The sequence below is a fragment of the Arachis hypogaea genome, chromosome 7 (genome assembly GCF_003086295.3).
Source record: "Arachis hypogaea cultivar Tifrunner chromosome 7, arahy.Tifrunner.gnm2.J5K5, whole genome shotgun sequence".
NCBI classification, from domain to species: domain Eukaryota; kingdom Viridiplantae; phylum Streptophyta; class Magnoliopsida; order Fabales; family Fabaceae; genus Arachis; species Arachis hypogaea.
The window spans coordinates 48,029,457-48,051,859 of NC_092042.1; the positions used below are offsets into that span (position 1 = coordinate 48,029,457).

General features: G+C 38.0%; 1 protein-coding gene and 1 non-coding gene across 2 annotated transcripts; one reads left to right on the forward strand and one right to left on the reverse strand.

The window, feature by feature from the left end:
* Positions 1–2,271: 2,271 nt before the first annotated feature.
* Positions 2,272–5,204, reverse strand: LOC112703017 (uncharacterized). Its single transcript, XM_025754305.3, has 2 exons — positions 4,090–5,204; positions 2,272–2,707 (listed from the first exon to the last, which is right to left on the reverse strand). The coding sequence occupies exon 1, from the start codon at positions 4,967–4,969 to the stop codon at positions 4,127–4,129; it is 843 nt and encodes a 280-aa protein (XP_025610090.1). The 5' UTR covers positions 4,970–5,204; the 3' UTR covers positions 2,272–2,707; positions 4,090–4,126.
* An 80-nt stretch (positions 5,205–5,284) lies between these two features.
* On the forward strand, positions 5,285–5,366 carry TRNAS-GCU (transfer RNA serine (anticodon GCU)). Its single transcript has one exon. It is a non-coding gene; the product is annotated as a tRNA-Ser (tRNA).
* The last annotated feature ends 17,037 nt before the right edge of the window (positions 5,367–22,403 follow it).

Genomic DNA, 22,403 nt, shown 5'->3' on the forward strand with positions numbered 1-22,403 from the left:
TTTTACTAACTTCTTCCCACTTTTTATAGATGGAGACTAGTCCAGTGCAACATAATGCAAGACCCCAAAGCTTGCAACCAAAAGAATGGTGTCCCAACCTTCTAGTACCTCACCCACAACCAATGTACCAGTTGATCCAATGCAAGGTGCATCTTCAGGGATAGCCAAACGACTAGCTAGTATCATGAAATTTGTCCATACTCCCGGAAAAGATTTATATGTAATAGGGCATTATACTTTTAGATTATTTACCTTTTGGATTAGTTATCTTCTTTCTCTAAGTTTGCATAACTTTGCAATGTTAGCTTTTGGTTAGTTATACTTGAAATGGTTCCTTTTGGATAACTTTGCATCACACTAACATTATAGTTGTGTTTGAATTCAGGATCAATGTTAATGCTTTATTAATGAATTATAAAAGAATTGGATGATATTTTTTGTCTCAAATTCTTATATTTTATTTTGTATAATTGAATTCACAAATAAACAATAACTTAACTCACAAATTACAATTTCCATTCAAATTAACACAAGTGCAATTTTCATTCATTGAAACTTAAAATAAAAATACGTACAACAATATACATTAACTTTTCTTCAAAATATTCCTCTAATTTGAATCTTTCAACCATCAAATTTGGCATTTTAACAAAATGCATCAAGCCAGTCTTCACTATTTCTATAATAAAATAGCAACTACAAGCAAATTTGTTACAACCAACAAAATCCCTTCCAATTTCAAAGCCCTAACTTTAGATTTCAAGCTTCCAATCTTTCAAGCAAAATTCATCCTCATTCTTCATCATTTTCATTTTTTGGAACCACTCTACATCTTGCTTCTCCTTCTTTGTGGAATTTATTAGTCCAAACAAACAACCTACACCACCTCTTGCCAACACTTTGCAAACATATTCCATAGAGATGGAGAAAGAATCAGATACTACAAGTTTCATAAAAAGTTTAGAATAATCTTGCACTTATATTATAGTTTGGATACCCAAAAAAAGGTCTCTTTGAATTTGCATATGTTTTTGACCATCTCAAAACGGGTCTACACCCACACTCACACCACTCTAGAAATAGTTCTTCTCTACTTCAAGTGGTTTTCCAACCTCCATTAGAGCGTTGGTTGCTGGAACTCTCAACGGATTTACTGCCGCTACCCATTATGAACTTTATAAAAATGTCTCCCAACAGAGGAGTAAGGTTCGAAGAAGAAGCTAAGGAGCTTCAAATGGATTGGGGATTAGGTATTTAAATAGTTGCTATGAGACTAAATTGATGCAAACATTTCAAAGGTCACGTAATATTTTCGTTTGGCGTCCAACGTGGCATTTCGTTGTATACGTCAGAGACTAACGTGAGTAATATTTGTAAAGTTCTAGGACTAAATAGAGGCAATTAAAATTTTAAGGATTAAATTGAGATTCATGTATAAGTTCAGAGACCAAATTGAGTAGTATCTCTAATTCCTTGTTACTCTTTGTTTTCCTTTTTTTTTAGCAATTTCAATTATTAGACTTTTATATTGTCATTGTTTTTTTTTTATAGTTGAGTAAAGTGACAAATAAACACGTGAGAATTTATATTTCGAATAGATTAATCCCTAAAAAAAAGTACCAATAAAGTGGATAAATTCCCTAAAAAAAAAAGTACCAATAAAGTCTTTTAGAATAACAAACGTGTACAAGTTATCAAATTAAGACATTCTATCATAATCATAAGAGATAAATTTAAAAATAATATATCCATATCTGCTATTTTAAAAAACATTATTGGTATATTTTTTTTAAAAACTAATCTATTTGAAATATAAATTTTTAAAAAATTATTTATCATTTTATTCTTTTTAGTTTTACTTTTATTTTTTCCTCTATCAATAATGAGAGCAATCTACCACAATAGTTTTTGATGTCCATGTGCATATCTCCCATAAACATTTTTTAACAGAAAATATAGTAGAATAACATTGTTACTGTTTTAAAACATTAAAAATTTTTTTTGAAATATGTCCCAATCGATAAGAACAAAAACGATACTTTATTCTAAAAAAAATTAATTGAGACAAAGATAGTTTATATGCCCCGTAACCACGTTAAGGTTAGCCCCAAGAATATCATCCATTCTTAAAAGCATTAAACTTAAGTACTTAACCAATAATATGGGAGAAGTTAGATGGTTGAAGTTAAAGTGATATTAAAAAATTAAAATTAAAATAAAAAATCATTTCTTAAGTAGAGATCAAAACAAAGCTTCAAGACACAACGAATATGCATATAAAGGCTCTTCCATACTACATAGCCACACTCAGAAGATTCAATCCATATACAATTTCATGAAACACCAAGAAAAACTAAACAAAATTATTCGATGCAAAGGATCTACTTTAGCAATTCAGACACCGCAACAAGAAACAGTAGCTGAATCTAAGATTTTATTGCCTAGAATAGAGGGTAAATACGAGTAGAGAATCCAAATTCAAGGACCAACATAGAGAGACTGGATGATGGGTACGCGAGGAAAGAAATGTAGCTTACTCGCGTGCATAATCAGTTTATTGTATTTCCAGCTATATACTAAATACTACAACTACCTAATGGAGTGATCCAAAGAAAAATTGGAACAGCACAATCGTCGGTGCAGATTTACACTTGTTAAGACGATCTATGGCAATACAACTTGAAGATTCTTTTAATACACTATATACCTGCCATCAAATATCAGAATAGACAATGTTAGTTCACAAGCTTGTTTTGAAATAGAAGATAAATGGCTATAAATAATGGCTATGCAGAAATACATGTGCTATAAGGCATTAGTGCCAACTATGCTGCCACAAATATAAAGTAGACAAAGTTGCTCCACCAAATTGTAGTGTTTTTTTTTTTTCTTTATTCTTTTTTCAAATGTAGCAACGACACAGACTAATGCATAAAGATTAACAACAGATCATTTTTGTTTTTTAAATGTAGCAACGACACAGACTAATGAATAAAGATTAACAGGAATTTTTTATGGTCCCAGATGTGCTTTCTCATAAAGGCCAAGGATCAATCTTCTTGAAATACAAAAAAAAAAAACTAATTCATAGGGAAAATTACACTCTGCAGCAAAGTATTCAGTTTTGGCAATCTTTAAGCATGCACTAACCACCTGGTAGTCTAAGATTTTAACTTGAATAGATACACACAGGATGGTGAAAAGGAGTTATGACTTGCACGAATATGCAAGATGTGATTCAGCATTTCAAATATCCATGACATGACTGACATCAACAATAAGATTTGTATTTTCTCCTTATGTTTGTTTGCTTATCTTATAAAACCATGCCTAAAGTCCTAAATCAAGGTGCATATCTAACACTGAAGGAAACAACCTTCTATTGCATACGAATAAGAAAATGTAATTAACTAGAAGACTGCTTTGTTAGGAATGAAATAGAACAAAATGAGGATAGAATACAATTGGCATAGTTTAGGAATATCAATACACTGATACCATTGTTCTGATATTATAGGATAGAGAAAAGGCCCTTGTTTGGAAATACCAATAGAAGGAAATGGAGTTGCAAGAACTCTAAGTTCTTATTAATTTCAGCCTGCAATCCCTTATGCCATAACACTCACCCGATGAGAAGAGATGGGAGTAAATAAGGTGCAAGATGAAAGACGGATGAAATGAGTTCTCTCAATACCTTATTACATTCCATCTCACTCCAACTCTTGAACTGCAAATCCTAAAAACTTGACAATACCAAATGCAAAAGTCGGTGGTATTGAATAGCATCATGTAACCAAACCAAAAGACAAACGGACATTACAATTTTTGAGTAATCACTTGCTGAAAATTGATAGATTCATTATGAAAGATCTTCCAAGAACAGCAAATACACACACCATCACCATTTTACTAAACACTGGCAGTTATAATTAACTTAGAACTCAATTAGCAAGAGGGAAATCTCCATGATCTTCGGCACAGACTTAACATAACAACAATTTCAGGCTAACAACTCTTCATCACTAACACAATACCAAAACATAAAACTATAGGCAAACCAAAAGAGGAAAAAACTGCTATGTTTTGTACCTTATACATTGATGAATTTGCAGACAAGACCACCCCTTCATTCACTGCCATTGCCACCACCGATTCTGGAAAAATTCTCCGAATCACCACCCTCACCCTCCTCGCTCACCACAGATGCACCATTGGAGCCAATCAAGCCGTGCCTTGAGGCAATGTGATTCAGAGTGGTCCTCAACCCGTAGAAATCATCCTCCTCTTCCTCCATTAGCTCCGAAAGCCTCACCATCGCCGCCCTCAGCTGACTCCTGATCTCGCTCGACGTCAAAGCACCATCGAGGCCGTCTTCTTCCTCCCCTTCCGCCTCCTCCTCTGCCGCCGAAAGTCGGAACCGGCAGAGCGGGCACGAATCGTGGAGTTCGAGCCACGGCGTGATGCAATCGGAGTGGTAAAGGTGGTTACACGGAAGCTGCTTTGCTTCCTCGTCGATTTCAATGTCGTCCTTGCACACCGCGCACGAAACGACACCGGTTGGATCGAGCTGGGAGAGCAACGCGGAGGTGACAAGAATTACGGGGACGGCGGTTGCGGAGGACTTGGACGACGCTGTTTTGGAGGAAATCAGGGACGGGGAGAGTAAAGACAGTGGGTCCTCGAAAGCAACGTCGTCGTTTGGACTGTCGGTGGTGTTGGTATTGGAGTTGGAAACGAGGTGGTGGTGGATTAGGCGGTGAAAGAAGGGGGAATCAAAGAGGGAGAGAGAGGAGAGTGGTGCAACGGCGTCGTTTTGGGAAGGTGAGTCCATGAGTTCTAGGAAGTGGGTGCGGCAGTGGGGACACATGAGAGGGGAAGAACGGGAAGAGGAGAGGGCGACGCTCATGTCGCATTCGTGGCACCAATAGGTATTGAGTTCTGATTCCTCCGCCCCCGTCGCCGTCGCCATGATGGGTGGTGGTGTTGGTGCAAGCGGCTGTGGAGGAGGGGATTAATCAATTAAGTGAGGAGTTTGACTTTGAGTTTCTGAGGAGTCAGGAAAGGGCAGCGAGGAGTCATGGTTAAGATGAGAGAGAGGGGGTGGGAGGAGAACTGAAGAAGGTGAAGAGAGAGAGAAAGTGGGGCCCGCACGCAACCTTCTTCAATACAATAGGTTGGTTTGTCTATCGTTTGTTACGTTTCGTTTGGTACTTTGTGGCCTATGTCTGATCAACTAGAGCCACTATTATTAATATAATTAAAGGACAGATCACTTTGCATCAGCGTCGCTTTGGCCGAGTGGTTAAGGCGTGTGCCTGCTAAGTACATGGGGTTTCCCCGCGAGAGTTCGAATCTCTCAGGCGACGTTCTTTTTCTTCTATTTCCTTCTCTGTTATGCTATTTCACTTTATCTTTGCAAACGTTTGGAACTTGTAACATATTTAGTCTATTTACTATCTCTGCATCAGCCAAAGACAGAGAGGCAATGTAATATATTTTAAGGTCTCTCTTTTTCTTTAGCTTTTTCATAAGTGATCAATTTTGTTTGAATTTGACAATACCTGAATTGTGGTAAAGTAAATCATAAAAATAAAAATCCATAAAATTTGCCGCCACCTTGAGTACTTGCACAGAAGGACTCATATCACATTCAGAATTTTCTGTATATGACACCTGCGGATTTTATTTGATTCGAAGCCAAGGAAGCATCCTATTTTCAGCATATAGATATCTTACTTCGATCATGATGATGCGCCCTGGCCCCATGGCAAACGGTTGTTGTCTAAGTTGGTGGCATAGGTTTTCTTCTAATTATTATAGTTAAGGCCTCATAGTCCAAGCAAGTGCAAGGTGATTTGTGATATGGCTTCCCAACCCCTAGAATTATCCCGTGTAAGATGAATAATGGGGATGTTGCAGCCTAGTCTTCAATGGCAATACTGTGGGAGTTGGTGCAACATTATTTGGTGCGGACACAGAAGGATCAATGTTGGCTATGACTATAACATCAATATAACAATTGATAACGAGAATTGCTAAAGTCTATGATGATTTGCTAGGAAATTATAGTAATATGAATTGCTAAGAGTTTGAGAGAGGATTATGTTCTTAGAGTTATGTGATTAACTTTCCATGTTAGACGTTCAAATTATGGATTTAAGAGCTAAACTTTTTACGAATTCAAATTTTGTGTGCCTGACAAAATGTTGGTCCATGCAGAGCGATAGAATTACTTAAATTTTGTGTGCTTGAATAGTGTTTAATTTCCTTTTTTTTTTGAAATAAAAAAACGTTTAGATTATAGAGAGATGCTACACATTCAATTTTTTTTAGCAATCAAATCTAATCAAATTGGTCCAAATCTAACAAAAATCTGTAAGACTTCGAATTTTTAAAAATTAAATAATAAGTTATTTATGATTTATAATATTTATTTAAGATTATATTTTTAAAGATTTTTATATTAATTAAGTATTTTTTTATTTATGATTTAAAGTTTTAGTACTTGAAAAATAATAAAGATTTTATATGCTTTAATTTGAATAATTAGATTTTAAACTTTATTTTATGATTTTAAAGAAAATTGATTTATTCATGAATTAGAGAATTTATTTAAAAATAATTTATAAATTTATGAATAAAAAGTACTTTCTTTAAAGATAATTTTGTTGGAATAAAATTAGTTTTCAATTACTATATTATCCCTAATTTTTATTAAAATTACCAAATTATTTAAAAATTCCAAAATTTAAAACCCTAACTCAAACCCTAAATCTAATAGACACAGTCACTTCTACTCTTCTTTCTCGTTGTCATCCCCCAAGCTACACACATGGCTGATAAAGGAAAGAAAGAAAGGGAAAAAGAGAGAAGAGAGCTGCGAGGAAGAAGCAAGGAAGGGGAGACCGCGCCTAGCCACTGTGCCACGTTGCCACTATCACGCCCCGCAGCCATCCAGCCTGTTCTGCCTTTGAGCCAAGTTTCGTCGCCATCCATGGAGCTGTGAGGATACATCGCCGTCGCTGAGAAAAGAAGGTCGCATGGAGGAGGGAGGAGCCGTTGGGTGCCGCCGCACCTTGCGTTCGTCGCCATTGCCACCATTGGTTCGTCGTGGTCGTGGTGTGGAGCTCAGATGGGAGAGAAAGAGAGAGAACAAGCGAGAGGAAGAGGAAGAGTTGCATCCCATTGCTGCCATCGCGTTCTGTCGCTAGTGCTGTCGTTCCCTACTGCCGTTGCTGCTGTCTGGGTGGTCACCAGCAATAACCGCCGCTGCTAAAGCTCACCAGAGTCAACCGTTGGAGCTGCGGCTATTCGGTTATTTGTTTTTTCTTGGTACAGTAAGTCATTTTGCTCCGAAAACTCCTTTTTGTCGCTATTCTATTACATATTACTGAGGCTTTCGCGACGTTAATGTGTTGGAGTTGAGTTACTGAAGTTGCATGCTGCGTTCGTTGCTATCACAGCGTTATGGCGGAGTTTTTGTGCACGTTACGGCTGCTGATGCTATGAACAAAGAGGACAAAACGGAGTTTGTCGCGTAGTTGAATCGTCGTTTAGGTAGGGACTTTTTCTTAAAACTCATGTTATTTTGAAGAATTGTTATAAGTCAATATTAATGTGAAAAATGTATTTTTGTGATTTCGTAAGTCTTATGGATTGAATTGAGTTGTCTTGAATGAATGCAATTACTTGCTTGATTGGTTTATTGATCAATTGACGATGTTTAGTTAGATTTTGTACTTGGTTTAAAGTTGTTATGATCATGGTTGAATTGTAGTTATTTCTGATTATTGAGTTAGCGTTGTGGTAGTGAATAAAAGCTTGATTTGGAACTTTGATTTGTATGTCTTATTGAGGAATGATTTGATTTTGAACTCATTGGAAAGGATTGAGAAATGATTTGATATTGGTATTGATTTGATTTTAGAAACGGTTGAGAAGAGTTTGAGAAATGGTTTGATAGGGACGCGAGAAGAGTGGCAAAGTCTGATTTTTAGGGGAGATGATGTCAAAATTTTTATGAGAATTTAGAAGTTTTATTTTGATTAATTTAATTGAAGAATTATTTTATTTGATTTTGATTTAACTAAAGAAAAGATTATTATTTAGGGTGTTTTAGTGAACTTTGAAGTGATTATCAAAGAATAAATGGTTACGTTTTGGATTTGCAAACAGTATGATTTTTTAGTCTTTTGAAGGAGTCTTAAACTTAAACAGGTTTTGAAGTTAGTTTAGGGTTTTTAGTTGAGCGAAAATGAGGATTTAACTTGCTTTTCAATTTGGTTTGGCTAATTACAAAAATGATTATGTTTCCAGGTATTCGATTGAATGGAAATGAGTTTTACTGAATTGATATGAATTAAAGAGTTATGATTTAAGGTTTTTAATGAATTTAAAGAAATGAGATTGGTTGTTGCCCCTCTAAATTTAAAGACTTTGTCGTAGAATTTAATTTAATAAATCTTGATTTAAGGTAATTTGATCTAATATAATAACTTATTTTGGCTTGGATTGATTTAAGCAAAGAATTATATTTTGGGTCCTCGGGGAAAAGCTTTGAAAGTTTTTAGTGGTTTTCAAAAATAATTGAATTCAAATGTTTAAACATGAAATAGATTATTAAAGTTAATTTTGGACTTTCGATTTGGTTGATTTGGGAAATGGGTTCATGATTTACTTATTTAGTTTTGAGTAAAAACGAAAAGAGATTCATTTGTTTAGTTAAAGATTCAAAAAGTTAATTATTTATTAATCAAAGGGTTTTGAGAATAGGCAAGTTGAGATTGAGGATTCTCTCTCTTGTTGCGATAGACAAGTTGAGATTGAGGATTCCTTTTTTTGTTGCAGCGGATAAACTTGAAGTTGAGGATTCCTTCTCTTGTCGTATCGGAGAGTTGGATAGAAGGTTGAGAATTCCCTTCGATTCAATTCTGCATTATTAATTTAATTTTTGGTTATGATTAAGATTATATTTGATTGAAATATGATTATAAAGAATTGTGATCCTGATTATAATCTTGGTTATGTTTGATGGAAATGAGATTTGGATTGATGTGGTGAGAACGTTGGCTTTGTCCCGCTCACGAATAGATAAGTTGAGATTGAGGATTCTCTCTTTTGCTGCGATAGACAAGTTGAGGTTGAGGATTCTCTCTCTTGTTGCGGTGGACAAGCGGGATTGAGGATTCCCTCTCTTGTTACATCGGGGGAATTGAAAGGAGAAGGTTGAGGATTCTCTTCGATTCAATTTCTGGCTATTGTATGAACCAGTTAGGTTGAGGATTCTCTATTATTACATCACAGTCTTTCTCTGATTGGAAAGGTGAAGATTCCCTTCTAGAAGGTTGAGAATTTCAATCGTGTTGAGAGACGATATCCAGGTTAGCTACCGGATGTGTTAGGTTCTGGCAATGTAATTAACACGTGAGCTCATGGCCAATAGGACAGACATGCATCATACTGCATTTGTTTACTATTGTTTGGGTGTGCCTAAGTGTTTTGATTTGCCTATTAATGAATTCTTTATAACTGTTAATTGTGGTACTTGCTGTAACTGTTCTCTAATTGTGTTTGTCTTATATTGTTTGTGCCTGTGATGGATTCTATTTTGATACTGAGTGGCGATTTGTTTATATGTTGGCCAGAGGCCGTGAGTTGATTTTGTATTGTGCCCGAGGTTGTACTTGATTATGTTATGGGATATTATTTGAGCTTGGAAATTCTTATAATTAAAAAAGAGAACTTTGAATTTTGGATAATTAATTGTTGTGGTTTTGAAAAAGTTCACAAGACGAATGATGATCTTTGCTTTTAAAATTCATTCTTCTTTTATGCATATCCTCTTATGATAATTCTTAAACTCTCTACTAAGAACCTGCGAGGATAATGTTCTCACCTATCTACAGACTTCTCTTTTCAGGACAAAGGAGGAAGCTATGTGAAGTTTTGGTGATTTCTTAGCTGTGCTGTTTTGTTTGGATATATTGGTCATAGTTTCTCCCCTCGCCTTTGTCACGATATTTTTGTAAGAGGGATAAAATTTGTATGAATTGTATGCATATAATATTTGTAAGAAGTTTTCTATATATGTATATGTATGTTTGTATAAAGTAAAAGAGAGCTTTCGATTTTTAAAAGGAAACAGCGATACAATTTTTTGAGTTAAAGGCTCCTATTTATTATTAAATATATAGAAGTCGTCGTAATATCCTCGCTATCTGAGTGGCGCAGCCAAAAGCGTGATATTCTGATAGTAAGAATGTTACAAAATCAGTTTCATTAGTGGAGCGTGAAAACACGCTCCAACTACATAAACATTCTCGCGTTCCTCTCTTGTTCCTCCTTCTTCTTCTACTTCTTCGCGTTTCTCCGCCTCATTCTTCGCATTCCTCTTCCTTTTTCTTCGTGTTCCTCTTCCTTCTTCTTCACATTCCTTCTTTTTGGTTTTATTTCTCTCAAGAGAGTAAATCAAGAAGAATTTTGAGAAAATAAAATAAGAAGGAGAAGATGAAGAAAAAAAGATGAAAAAGAAGATGACGCGGAAGATGATGAGGAGAAACGTAACTCCCCACCACACACAGCTTTTCGCTTAAGTCGTAAATAAGAGGTGGTGATGTATTACGATCTCTAAAACTAAAAGACGTATACATATATAGTTGAAAGGAGTTATAACTAGGAGTCTTGAAGAAGAAGCTAAACAAAAGCATAATAGATAATCGCACCTCTCGCATCTAGTAAGCATAAAATGGATGACAAAGAGCGAACGGAAAGGATAGCATATATATAAAGAACAAAATTCCAAAAGAGATAGATATCAAGCTCCATACTCGACTTACAACGCCAAGACTGACCAGAGTATACATATACATACATATAACCAAAATACAAATATATACAAGGTGGAGAATATATATATATATATATATATATATATATATATATATATATATATATAGTACAAAACACAAAGTCTAAAGTAGATTATCGCTTCAACAGAGCCTCCAGTAGCGTTCTGCATCTGAAAAACAACAATATATGTATGGAATGAAAACCGGGGGGTTCTTAGCATGGTAAAGGTGATCGCATAGATAATAAATAATGTCCTGAGAAAGCTAAAGGCATTTCTAGAACTCTGACTCTCCGATTTTTACTTAAAGATTATACTAAACCAGAAATTCAATAATCTATCTATAGGAATCTAGTTCTAACCTAACTCTGCACCTTTTGCTTCCTTCAAACCTCCTAACCTCTAGATGGAACAACCCTCATCACACCTCCAGCAAAAGAAGGTCTCTCAGAAATACATACACATATAAATTAAACAAAGAAAACACAGATAGAGAACAGGTACAGCAAGTAACAAATAAACATGGCTAAGCAGTTAGGCAAACCAAACAATGCACACTCAAGAAAAACATACACATGCATATGATGTATGTCTATCCTATGACTAATGAATCTCATCTGTCGGTTATATAGCCAAACCCGACATAATTGGTAGCTAACCATTAGATAGACTCTCTATGCACGCATCCCCAAGCTAAAAAATATCCATGTAAAAAACCCCAAGTTCAAATATATATATATATATATATATATATATATATATATATATGCGTGTGTGTGTGTGTGCGTGTGTGTGTGTGTGTGTGTGTGTGTGTGTGTGTGTGTGTGTGTAAGCAGGACCATGGGAGAGAACTCGGGGAGTTAAAGTACCCAGTCACATCTTGCGACAGTTATTTAACAGAGCATCAAGTCTCAATCTAGAACAAGTGGTGACAAGTCACTACTTTCACCCAGGAAAACTCGTGTCTTAGATAATTTTCAAATACATGATTTGAGTAAATATTTCAATCATAATTCATAAATATCAACATTATTCTCAATCATGTCTCATTGATCACTGTTAATATCTCATCAAGTCAAGCATTCACTTTTCAAATCTCCTTCGATACCAAAACTAGCTCCATCACCAAACTTACATATTCTGTAGCCTAAAACCTAGACATAGGACCTTAAACAGAGTTTTCAAATGTTTGAAAAAAACTAGAAGAATAGTTGATAGTTCAAAAATCGTGAATTTTCAACAAAACATTGGTTTTGGAGGGTCACAAGCTTGATGGGAAGGTCGAACAGTTAAAAATAAAGTTTTAGTATAAAGTAGGGCATTATGCGTATGCATAGTACTGTGTGTACGCATGCACCAGATGAAAATCCCATTCTGTGCATACGCATCATAGTGTGCGTACACACAACTAACAAAATCCCTAGTGTGTTCGTACGCACAACCCTCGTGCGTATGCACGAGTCTCACCAATGCTCTGCTCCGTGCGTGTGCACGATAGTATGCGTACACATGCACACAAGAAATTATAGTTTTCTACAAAATTGTGTTTTTAAACCCAAACTTCAAACGTGCATAACGTTTTTGTCAAAAATTATTTTTATTTCGTTCTTAGAACATCGTAAACTACTCGGATCCAATTTTTATTTAAGATAAGTTTCACCAAATTTGAGGTTCCGAGAAACAGGTTACAACGCGACAAAATTGGTTAAAAATTGTATTTTTACCAAAACCCAAATCCTCAAGTTTTTACCAAATTTTCCAATCCAAACCAACCAATCATAACCATACCATCTCAAGCATTCTCATACTTTATCAAACATTAATCCACTACCTACTAACCACTTAATCACTCAAAATACTAATTCTTCATCATCAATTTAACATCATTTTCATCTCATATATACATTTATATAAGAATTGCATCAATTCCAACCACTTCACTATCAAACCCAACCTTTTAATTTATATTCAATACCAACGACACTACAATCATCTCAACATATAATTTGCCAATACCACACACTAATTTCCAACCACAATTCACATCAAACTCAACAATTACCTACTATATCCACTAAACACGCACCATTCACATAATTCAACTTATCCTATGGTTAACTAACCTAAGATTTCATCTAACATTATACATTAAATATGAAAAACCAAAATTATACCTTGACCGATTCCTCCCTAATCCAAAAATACCTCCAAATGCCCCTTTCCGCAAGCTCCAAGCCTCCAACTCCTCACCAAGTGAATTCCCAACTTCCAAGTAATGTGTGAGCATCTTATACCCTTTTTCATAGCATTTTTAGTATTTTTTGTTATATTTTGTTCATTTTTAGTATTTTTAGTGCAAAATTCATCTTTTAGATGCTACTTTGAGTTTTTGCATTATTTCTATGATTTTAGGTAATTTTTGGCGAATTTGGCAGAATCTTGTTCAGAGACGAAGAAAGGATAACAGATGTTGTCAATTCTGATCTCCATACATTCGAATGTGCATATCTTGAGCTATAGAGATCCAATTGATGCGGTCTTAATGGTGTTGGAAGGCTACTTCCAGAGCTTTCCAGCAATATATAAGGTTGCGTTTGTTTCTGAGAATAGGACAGGACAAGACATTGAGAACAGGACAGGACAAGACATTGATGGACAGAGACACAAAATTTTGTGTTCTTGTATTCTGTTTGGTGATAAACTAGAACAAATTATGAGAATCTAATTTATTCTCATTTTTTCATTCAAAAAATTTGAGATGAAAAATATAATAATAAAAAAATATAATTATGAAAAATTAACAAAAATAATGAAAAAAAGAATGAAAAATAAGTTGTGTCCCTTGTTAGTGTCTCTGTGTCCTTCCTGTCAGGATGGACACAAAATACACTAATTCAGTGTCTTTGGACACACTGTCTCTGTCCATGTCTCCTCTGTCAAATATGATTTTGTGTCTCTGTGTCCATGTCTCAGTGTCCTGTCTTTGTAAACAAACGCAGCCTAATAGTCTATACTTCTCTTCCAGAATTATTGCCAAAACTGGCATTAAATGTCCACTTCTGGTGTTCAACACCTAAGAAGGACCAACATCCCAAGTTGAACGTCCAAAACTGGTGTTCAACGTCAGCCAGGGAGCAGAAGATAGCGAGCTCACCCCCAAATGGGCGTTCAACACCCATTTCTCCAAGTTGAATGCCATGCTTAATCGAAGCACATGACCAAAGTGGATTTTTGCACTCCTTAGCTTATCTAGTCTTTCTTTTTAACTTTTAAATTAAAATTAACATCTTTTTAGAGTTAGCTTTTACTATTTAAAGAGGAGATCACTTAGGTTCAGAGACACAGACAGAGACAGACAGACAGAGACAGATAGATCCTCTTTATGTTTTTTGTCTTCTCTATAAAGCATGAGTAACTAAACTTTATAGGTTAAGGTTAGGAGCTCTACTTATCTCTATGGATTAATATCATTACTATTCTATTTTAATATATATTTGATTCAGTTCAAAGGTGTGTTTTCGTTCTTCATTCTAATGAGACTAGGTATGTCCCTTTTTCTACATGAGTTCTTGTGATACTCGAAACAAGGTCACTTGAGCTACAACTTGAAAACATCCCTCCTAAATCGCAATCTGTCTGACCTAATTGGATACGTGACATAATCTAGTTAGCTTTGGGGTAATTGAGGTTTTTGTGGCGCTAAACTAGTTTTCTGAACTTCACCCTCGATCCGAAAGATCTGACCTTGTCTGTGGCATTTTGAGTAGGATTGGAGGAGATTAATTCGCTAAGGAAATAAGTTTTAATAATTTATAGTTTGCCATAGAATGAATCATTCATTATTAAAATAATTGGTAAGAAATATTAATCCAGAAAGGTAATTATCTCTGAGACCTTAGCTGTTTGCTCATTATTGTTTCTGCACCAATTTTTACTGCTTTCTTTATTATTGTTTTATGCGAATTCAACAACCAACAACCCTTTCTCTAATTGTATGACTAAGACCTGCAGGATAACTATTACTTGTTCAATCCAACAATTTTCGTGGGATCGACCCTCACTTACATGAGGTATTACTTGAATGACCCGATGCACTTGCCGGTGAAGTTGTGCGAGTTCTAATTTCGCGTACCAAATTTTTGGCGCCGTTTCTGGGGATCATTTGAGATTGACAAACTACCAGTTGTCTTGTTACTTAGATCATGTACTTTTTTCTAGTTTTTCTTTTAATTGTTTTTCTTGTTAAATTTTTTAACCTTCTTTGTTTTCTTTTCTTAAAATTTTTCAAAAGTTCATCTTAGTCATCTTTCTCTCTTTTTCAAACTTTGCTTCAATTTTTAGGTTTGGTATCTTTGGTTTTGGTTGATTTTTTATTTCTTATTTTTCAAAAATTGTTCTTGTTTGCTTTTTTTGTTCGAATTCTTTTGAGTTATTTTCTCTTTTTTGATTTCAAAAGTTTTAAGTTTGGTGTCTTTTAGTGTTTCAATTTCTATTTTTATCAAAGGATTTATGTCGGTTAGAAATTTTCACAAAATAATTCCGTTGTAAGTATAGTCCCAACCGACAAACAACCTTCAATCAAAGTTTTAATTTGGTTGTCACAAGTAAAAACTCCAATAAAATAAACCGAAGTATTCAAACCTCAGGTCGTCTCATAAGGAATTGCAATGAAGTACTCAACTATTGGTTATGAAGGAAAAAAGGGGGTTTGATTTGGTGATTGGCAAGAAAAGTAAATAACAAGAAAATAAATGACAATTAACTAATAAAGGAATGGAAAAGAACTCTTGGCTAAGGCATGAAAATTGAGATCACCATCCTTGTCTACAAACCATATATTGACAATTATGAGGGACCAACCCATCAAGTCTACTTCTATGCTTGAAGTAAGTCAAATAGGCTGGATCAACATCAACCCATAAGTCCCAACCTAGCTACTAAGACTTAGTAGTAGGCTAGTGTTAATGGGTATCAAATTGACCACTAAGAATTCTCAATCACCAATTTAATGAGACCCAATGACTCAAGGTCACCCAATTTCCTTAACCTAGGCCAAGAGTATATAAAACTACTCTATAACTAGTGAAAACATTTTATCAAACACCTAGAGTGCAATAAAAATAAATATCACAAAATGCAAGAATTAATAGAAACTATAACTAACATAAGCAAGAAATTAACAATAGCAATTAAGATAAATATAAAAAGACATGGAAACATAAAATTGCATTAAAATGGAATCAAAATCTATAAGAGAGTTCATGAATTAAAATTGGCAAAATAAAGGAATTAACACGAAAAACTAAGAGGATTAAGACAATAGAACAAGGGAATGTAAAGGAAATTGAGCTAAAACAAGAATTAAAACTTGGATCTAAGAAGATTTAACCTAAACTACCCTAAATTCTAGAGAATAGGGAGAGCTTCTCTCTCTAAAATTCTAACCTAAAACATGATGAGAGCTAAACTATCACCAACTACTCTCTTCCCTCTAGCTTCTCTTCTCAATCTTAGAAGAGTTCTTTTTGGCTCAGAATAAAAGGAAGTTGATATTGCTTTCCTTCCTCCTAGCATACGCAAAACAAAAACAAACCAAATGCAAAAAAAAGAACACTCTAGTGCTAGAGTGTTGTGAGAGTTAGGGGACACAAAGTGTCAAACAGTTAGTGTGCTTAAACAAAACGAAAGAAAAGTGTTTAATCTAGAGTATCACCAACTTAATCATTGTCAATCTAAATCAATCCCCGACAACGGCGCCAAAAACTTGATGAGTAGAATTTACGTAACATAAATTCCTCCAGCAAGTATATCGGATCGTCAAGTAATAACTCATTGTTGAGTGAGGTCGATCCTACAGGGATTGATGGATTAAACAACTTTAGTTAAATGATTTCTCTAGTCAAACAAATATTTGATATTTTGGGTGATTAACTCAACAGAAAAGTAAATGACATAGAAGGTAAAAGTGCTGAATCTAAATGACTAAATAATAAAAGGCTGAAAGTAAATTGCGAAATAGTAAAGAGCGAAAACTTAAATGGCAAGAAAATAAAGGCAAAAATGTAAATGACAATGAATTGTAAATTGCATGAAAGTAAAGGGGTTTTGGGTATTGGGAATTAAAGGAAATTAGACATTCAGAAGAATTAAAGTGAAGAAATACAATGGGTGAGATTCATTAGGGATTGGAGATGCTATGATCCTTCGTGAATTATGGGTCTCAACTTCTTTCTCAATCATATGAAGTAGATCTATAGCGGATTGTAAATAATTGAATTCCAATCTCTTGGCAACTCAATTTCTCTTAACACAATCAATTGCCAATCTCTTGATCTAATTATTCATTAGAAGAGGTGAAACTCAATTTCTAATCCAAGAGCCATACAACCCTTAAGATCTCAATTCAAAGAGGTTATATGTCACATACCAACTAAGAATGTATTGATCAAAAGAGTTATGAGGGAGAAGCCTCAAACTGAATCCTATGATCCCTTTCTCGAGGCTCACATAGAGATTCAAGTAGATCCAAACTCTCAGTAGTGATTGGATCTTTGAAGCACAAAAGCTTTCCCTTAGATAACAACAAGCGAATTGAGAATAAGAAGAATTTCATTAATTTATTAGAATTAAAACAGAGCTCCTCCCCCTAATGAGTGGGGGGTTTAGTTGATCATCACTCTAAGAAAACTTGAAAGAAATTGAAAGTGCATGAAAAATAAAATGAAAACTAAGTACAAGCAAGAAAATGTAAAGTGTAGTGATCTAGTCTACTCCGTAAGCCCCCAATGAGTTCAAAATTCATCTATTTATAGTGCTTCCCCCAAGTCTTTACTTGATGTACTTCCTCTGGGTCTTTGGATTCATTCTGACGCTTGGGCCTGGCGCTTGTTAGTGAACTTAAAAAGTGAGCGCCAAGTACAAGTGGTTTAGTTCTTCTTTAAAGTAAGCATCGAAGACGTTCGCTTGCGAACTTGGGTGCGAGCGCTAGTTGCGAGCGCTGGCACCTTCCAGGAGAGCGCTACGCTCTTTCAAAAGTATCACCAAGAGAGCGTTGTGTGTATGAGGATTGGCGCTCTCCAGCAAGCTTGCTGGAGAGCGCTACTTGAGAGCATGGCACTGGGCTTCATTTCCTCCTTTAAATTGTTCCTCGAAGATGCTCTCTGGAGAGCTTGAGTGTGAGCGTGGTAGGCGAGTGTTGGCACTTTCAAGAGAGTGCTAAGTTTGCTCATGAGCTCCCCTTGAGAGCATGACACTATTTGCCCTTTGCTGATGATTGGCGCTCTTCAGCAAGCTTGCAGGAGAGCACCAAAAACGAGCGTGACACTGAGCTTGGTGTGCTTGTCTTGGTGCTCTTGAGGGAGCTTGAGATTGAGAGCGTGGCCATTGGTTGTTGCTTGTGACAAGGGGTGTGTCAAGATTTGCTGGTGTCATGGTGGTTGGTGTATGAGAGAGTGGCGCTTTCCAGCAAGCTTGCTAGAGAGCGCTAGTCATGAGGGACACAGGTGTATGAAGGTGGCGCTTTCTAGCAAGCTTGCTGGAGAGCGCTAGGAACAAGCGTGGTCTAAGTAAGGGTGAGTGGCAAAGTTGGTGTGGTGAGGTTATGGTGGGGGTATGAGGAAGTGGCACTCTCCAACAAGCTTGCTGGAGAGCCTTGCTGGAGAGCATGGGTTGAGGGTGAGGCAATGTGGTTGTGACAAGGTTGGAGTGTGGTGTGGTGATGGCCTTGACATGTTTGGTGTAGTGTGGTGTTGAGGTTTGGATGGTGTCATGACAAGGTTGGGATGGTGCTTGACAAGGGTCTTGAGAAGGTTGGTGCTGGCATGGTTGGTGTTAGCGCTCTCCAGCAGGCTTGCTGGAGAATATTGGTAAGGAGTGCCAATTGTTGAGGTTAAGTGTTGAAGCTGGCGCTCTCCTGCAAGCTTGCTAGAGACCGCCTGTGGAGAGCGCCAGTTTGGGTGCTGTTTGCTCCTTGAATGAGCTTGCATTCTTGCTTCTCCAGGGATCAATGTCTCTGCCTCAGCTTCCCCTGTCACAAACCAAAGAAGGTGCATCAAAGTTTGAAGTTCATAACTGTTCATACCCTGACCGAGCTCCCCCAACTCGGAAGTTCATAGAAGGTCCGACCTCGTCCCAAGGCCCACGCCTGAGGTCGGACCTCGGACAAATAAGCTAAGAAGGCCCATCAGAAGGAACGAAGCCCAAAACCTAAAAGCCGAAAAGGCCTAAAGAAAGGCGGTTCCACAAAGATAGGGATAAAGCTCCCAAAAGATAAAGATAAAGATAAGAATATCTTATCCAGGGAAGATCACGACCAACTACTATAAATACACTGGAGCACCCAGGTATAACTCATACTCTAATTCTACTCAATATCTGCTTGGACCCATGCTAACTTAAGCATCGGAGTGTCATTGCAGGTACAACCACCAGCCGCTCGGCGCATCAAGCTCGGGTCACAGAACCCTCACCTCGGGTCTTGCCAGACGGCCGAGCTACACGTTTCAGGTAACCCTCGGAACATTGGCGCCGTTGCCGGGGACCCTGGAAGTCATCCCTCTACCATGGCGGACGATCCTCCCAACAATAACCACGCTACATCAGAACAAGAGGAGGAAGTTGACACCGGAGAACGACCGGACAGCCCTCTATCACCGCGCACTCCAGGAGGAAACAAACAGAATCACCCAAAGACATCACTCCCAAACAAAAATCCACAAAATCCCGAAAAAGAAAAGAGCTCAGAAATTCTAGAAGCAGTTCGGGCACAGCAAAACCGGCTGAAACAACTCGAAGAGGACATAAAGAAGCAGAAAGAAACTGAACAAGATTTGAGAAGGGAGGCTCGCAAGCACAGAGAATTAGAAGAAAAACTCCGGAAAATAGAGGCCAACCTGAAAGATCGGACGAACCGCGGTCCCACCCCCGAAGGCAACCATGATCCCTTCACGCAAGAGATCATGAAGGAGAAGGTATCGCGGAACTTTAAGCCACCCGATATGGATCTATACGACGGCACCACCGATCCAAGTCACCACCTCAGCAACTTTAGAAGCAGAATGTACCTAGTCGACGCCTCCGACGCGATTCGGTGCAAAGCCTTCCCCACCACTCTCACCAAGTCAGCCATGAAATGGTTCGACAACCTGCCACCAAGATCAATCACCAGCTTCGAAGAGCTAACCAAAAAATTCCTAACAAGGTTCTCCATTCAAAAGGACAAGGCAAAACATGCCCCCAGTCTACTCGGGATCAAACAAGGCAACCAGGAAACTCTCCGAGAGTACATGGAGCGATTCAACAAAGCCTGCCTGGACATACAACACTTGCCCACTGAAGCAGCCATCATGGGACTAGCAAACGGCCTAAAGGAGGGACCGTTTAGCCAATCCCTATCCAAACGATACCCGACCTCCCTGTACGAAGTGCAGGAACGAGCAGAAAAATATATCAACATGGAAGAAACCTCCCAGCTAAGAGACTCTTTCAGGAAGGAATCAAACTACCCACTCCGAGATCGAGATCGGGAACAAAGGAAGAAAGAAGAAACCAACTCGGACAAGCCACGGAAATACCACAGTTACACCCCCTCCGAGTCTCCGTGGTAGACATCTACAGAGAAGTATGCCACACCGAAAAAATCCCACCACCTCGACCGCTAAAACACAAAAGAGCGGGGAGAGATCGGTCCGAATACTGTGAATACCACAAGCTCTACGGCCATTCTACTAATGACTGCCACGATCTAAAGAATGTTATAGAAAAGCTAGCCAGAAAAGGAAAACTCGACAGATACATAGCAGAGAAAGGAGAAGAAACCAGAAAAAGGAGGCGGGGAGATAACGAGGAACGGGCCGAACGAACCCCACGAACCCCTGAAAGACACGTGCACATGATAAATGGAGGTTTTGCAAGCGGAGGAACATCCAGATCCTCGCGAAAAAGACACCTCAAAGAAGTCTATCATGCCCGAAAAGACAGTCCCCTGCCCGAGTTGCCTACCATCTCATTTACCCGAGAAGATGCTCAAGGGATAATACCCGGGCACGACGATCCAATGGTGGTCACCATTATCCTAGCAAACGCCAACTTACATCGAACCCTGATTGACCAGGGAAGCTCAGCAGATATCCTGTTCAAAGCGGCCTTCGACAAGCTCGGACTTGAAGAAAAAGAGCTAAAGGCCTATCCCACCGACCTATTTGGGCTAGGGGACACCCCGATCCATCCCTTAGGATACATCTCGCTACACACTACCTTTGGAAGAGGCGAGCAATCTAAAACATTAAGCATCGACTACATTATAGTCGACGTTACCTCAGCGTACAACGCCCTCATTGGGCGACCAACCCTAAACAGACTAGCAGCTGTAGTCTCGACCCCACACCTCTGTATGAAGTTCCCTACCGCAAAAGGAATCGCTACCCTAAAAGGCGACCAAAAACTGGCACGGCAATGCTATAACGAAAGCCTGAGCTTAAAGGGAAAGGAGATCAACACAATAGAACTCGGGCGAGTTCAAGTCCGAGAAGACCTTCGGCCACAACCAGAGGGAGAAACCGAAAGAATCCAGATCGGGAACACATCTGAAAAAGTAACAAATATAGGGGCAAACCTCGAAGCAGGCCTAAAAGAGGAACTCATAACCCTCTTAAAAGAAAACTCCGACCTCTTCGCCTGGAAAGCCTCCGACATGCCAGGCATTAGTCCCGACCTGATGTGCCATAGGCTATCAGTGTACCCGGGATCCCGACCTGTCCAACAAAGACGTAGGAAACTCGGGCCTGAGCGCATGCAAGCAATAGAAGAACAAATACAAGCACTACTAGATGCAGGGTTCATTAGGGAAGTAAAATACCCCCTATGGCTCGCAAACGTGGTCCTGGTAAAAAAGCCCAATGGAAAATGGAGAATGTGCGTCGACTACACGGATCTCAACAAAGCCTGTCCCAAAGACCCATATCCACTACCAAACATCGACGCCTTAGTCGACGCAGCCTCAGGCTACAGATATCTCTCCTTCATGGATGCATACTCGGGATACAATCAAATCCCGATGTACGGACCCGACCAAGAAAAGACCTCGTTCATCACCCCAAGGGCAAACTACTGCTACGCAGTAATGCCCTTCGGGCTGAAGAACGCAGGGGCAACCTACCAGAGGCTAATGAATAAAGTGTTCTCAGAGCACATCGGACTACAGCTAGAGGTGTATGTCGACGACATGCTGGTAAAGACACAAGAAGACAGAAACTTGGTGACCGACCTCACCAGTGTCTTCGACACCCTCAGGAAACACAACATGAGACTTAACCCGACAAAGTGCACCTTCGCCGCAGAAGCCGGAAAGTTCCTAGGCTTCATGCTGACTCAAAGAGGCATCGAAGCAAACCCGGATAAATGCCAAGCAATACTCAATATGAAGAGCCCGACGTGTGTCAAAGAAGTACAACAACTGAATGGAAGGCTAGCCGCCCTATCAAGATTCTTGGCAGGATCAGCGATAAAATCACTACCTCTCTACTCACTCCTAAAGAAAGGGAAACCCTTCGCGTGGACC

Bases quoted from the DNA above. Each gene is read 5' to 3' on its own strand.
- LOC112703017 (XM_025754305.3), bottom strand. From the start codon at position 4,969: ATGGCGACGGCGACGGGGGCGGAGGAATCAGAACTCAATACCTATTGG.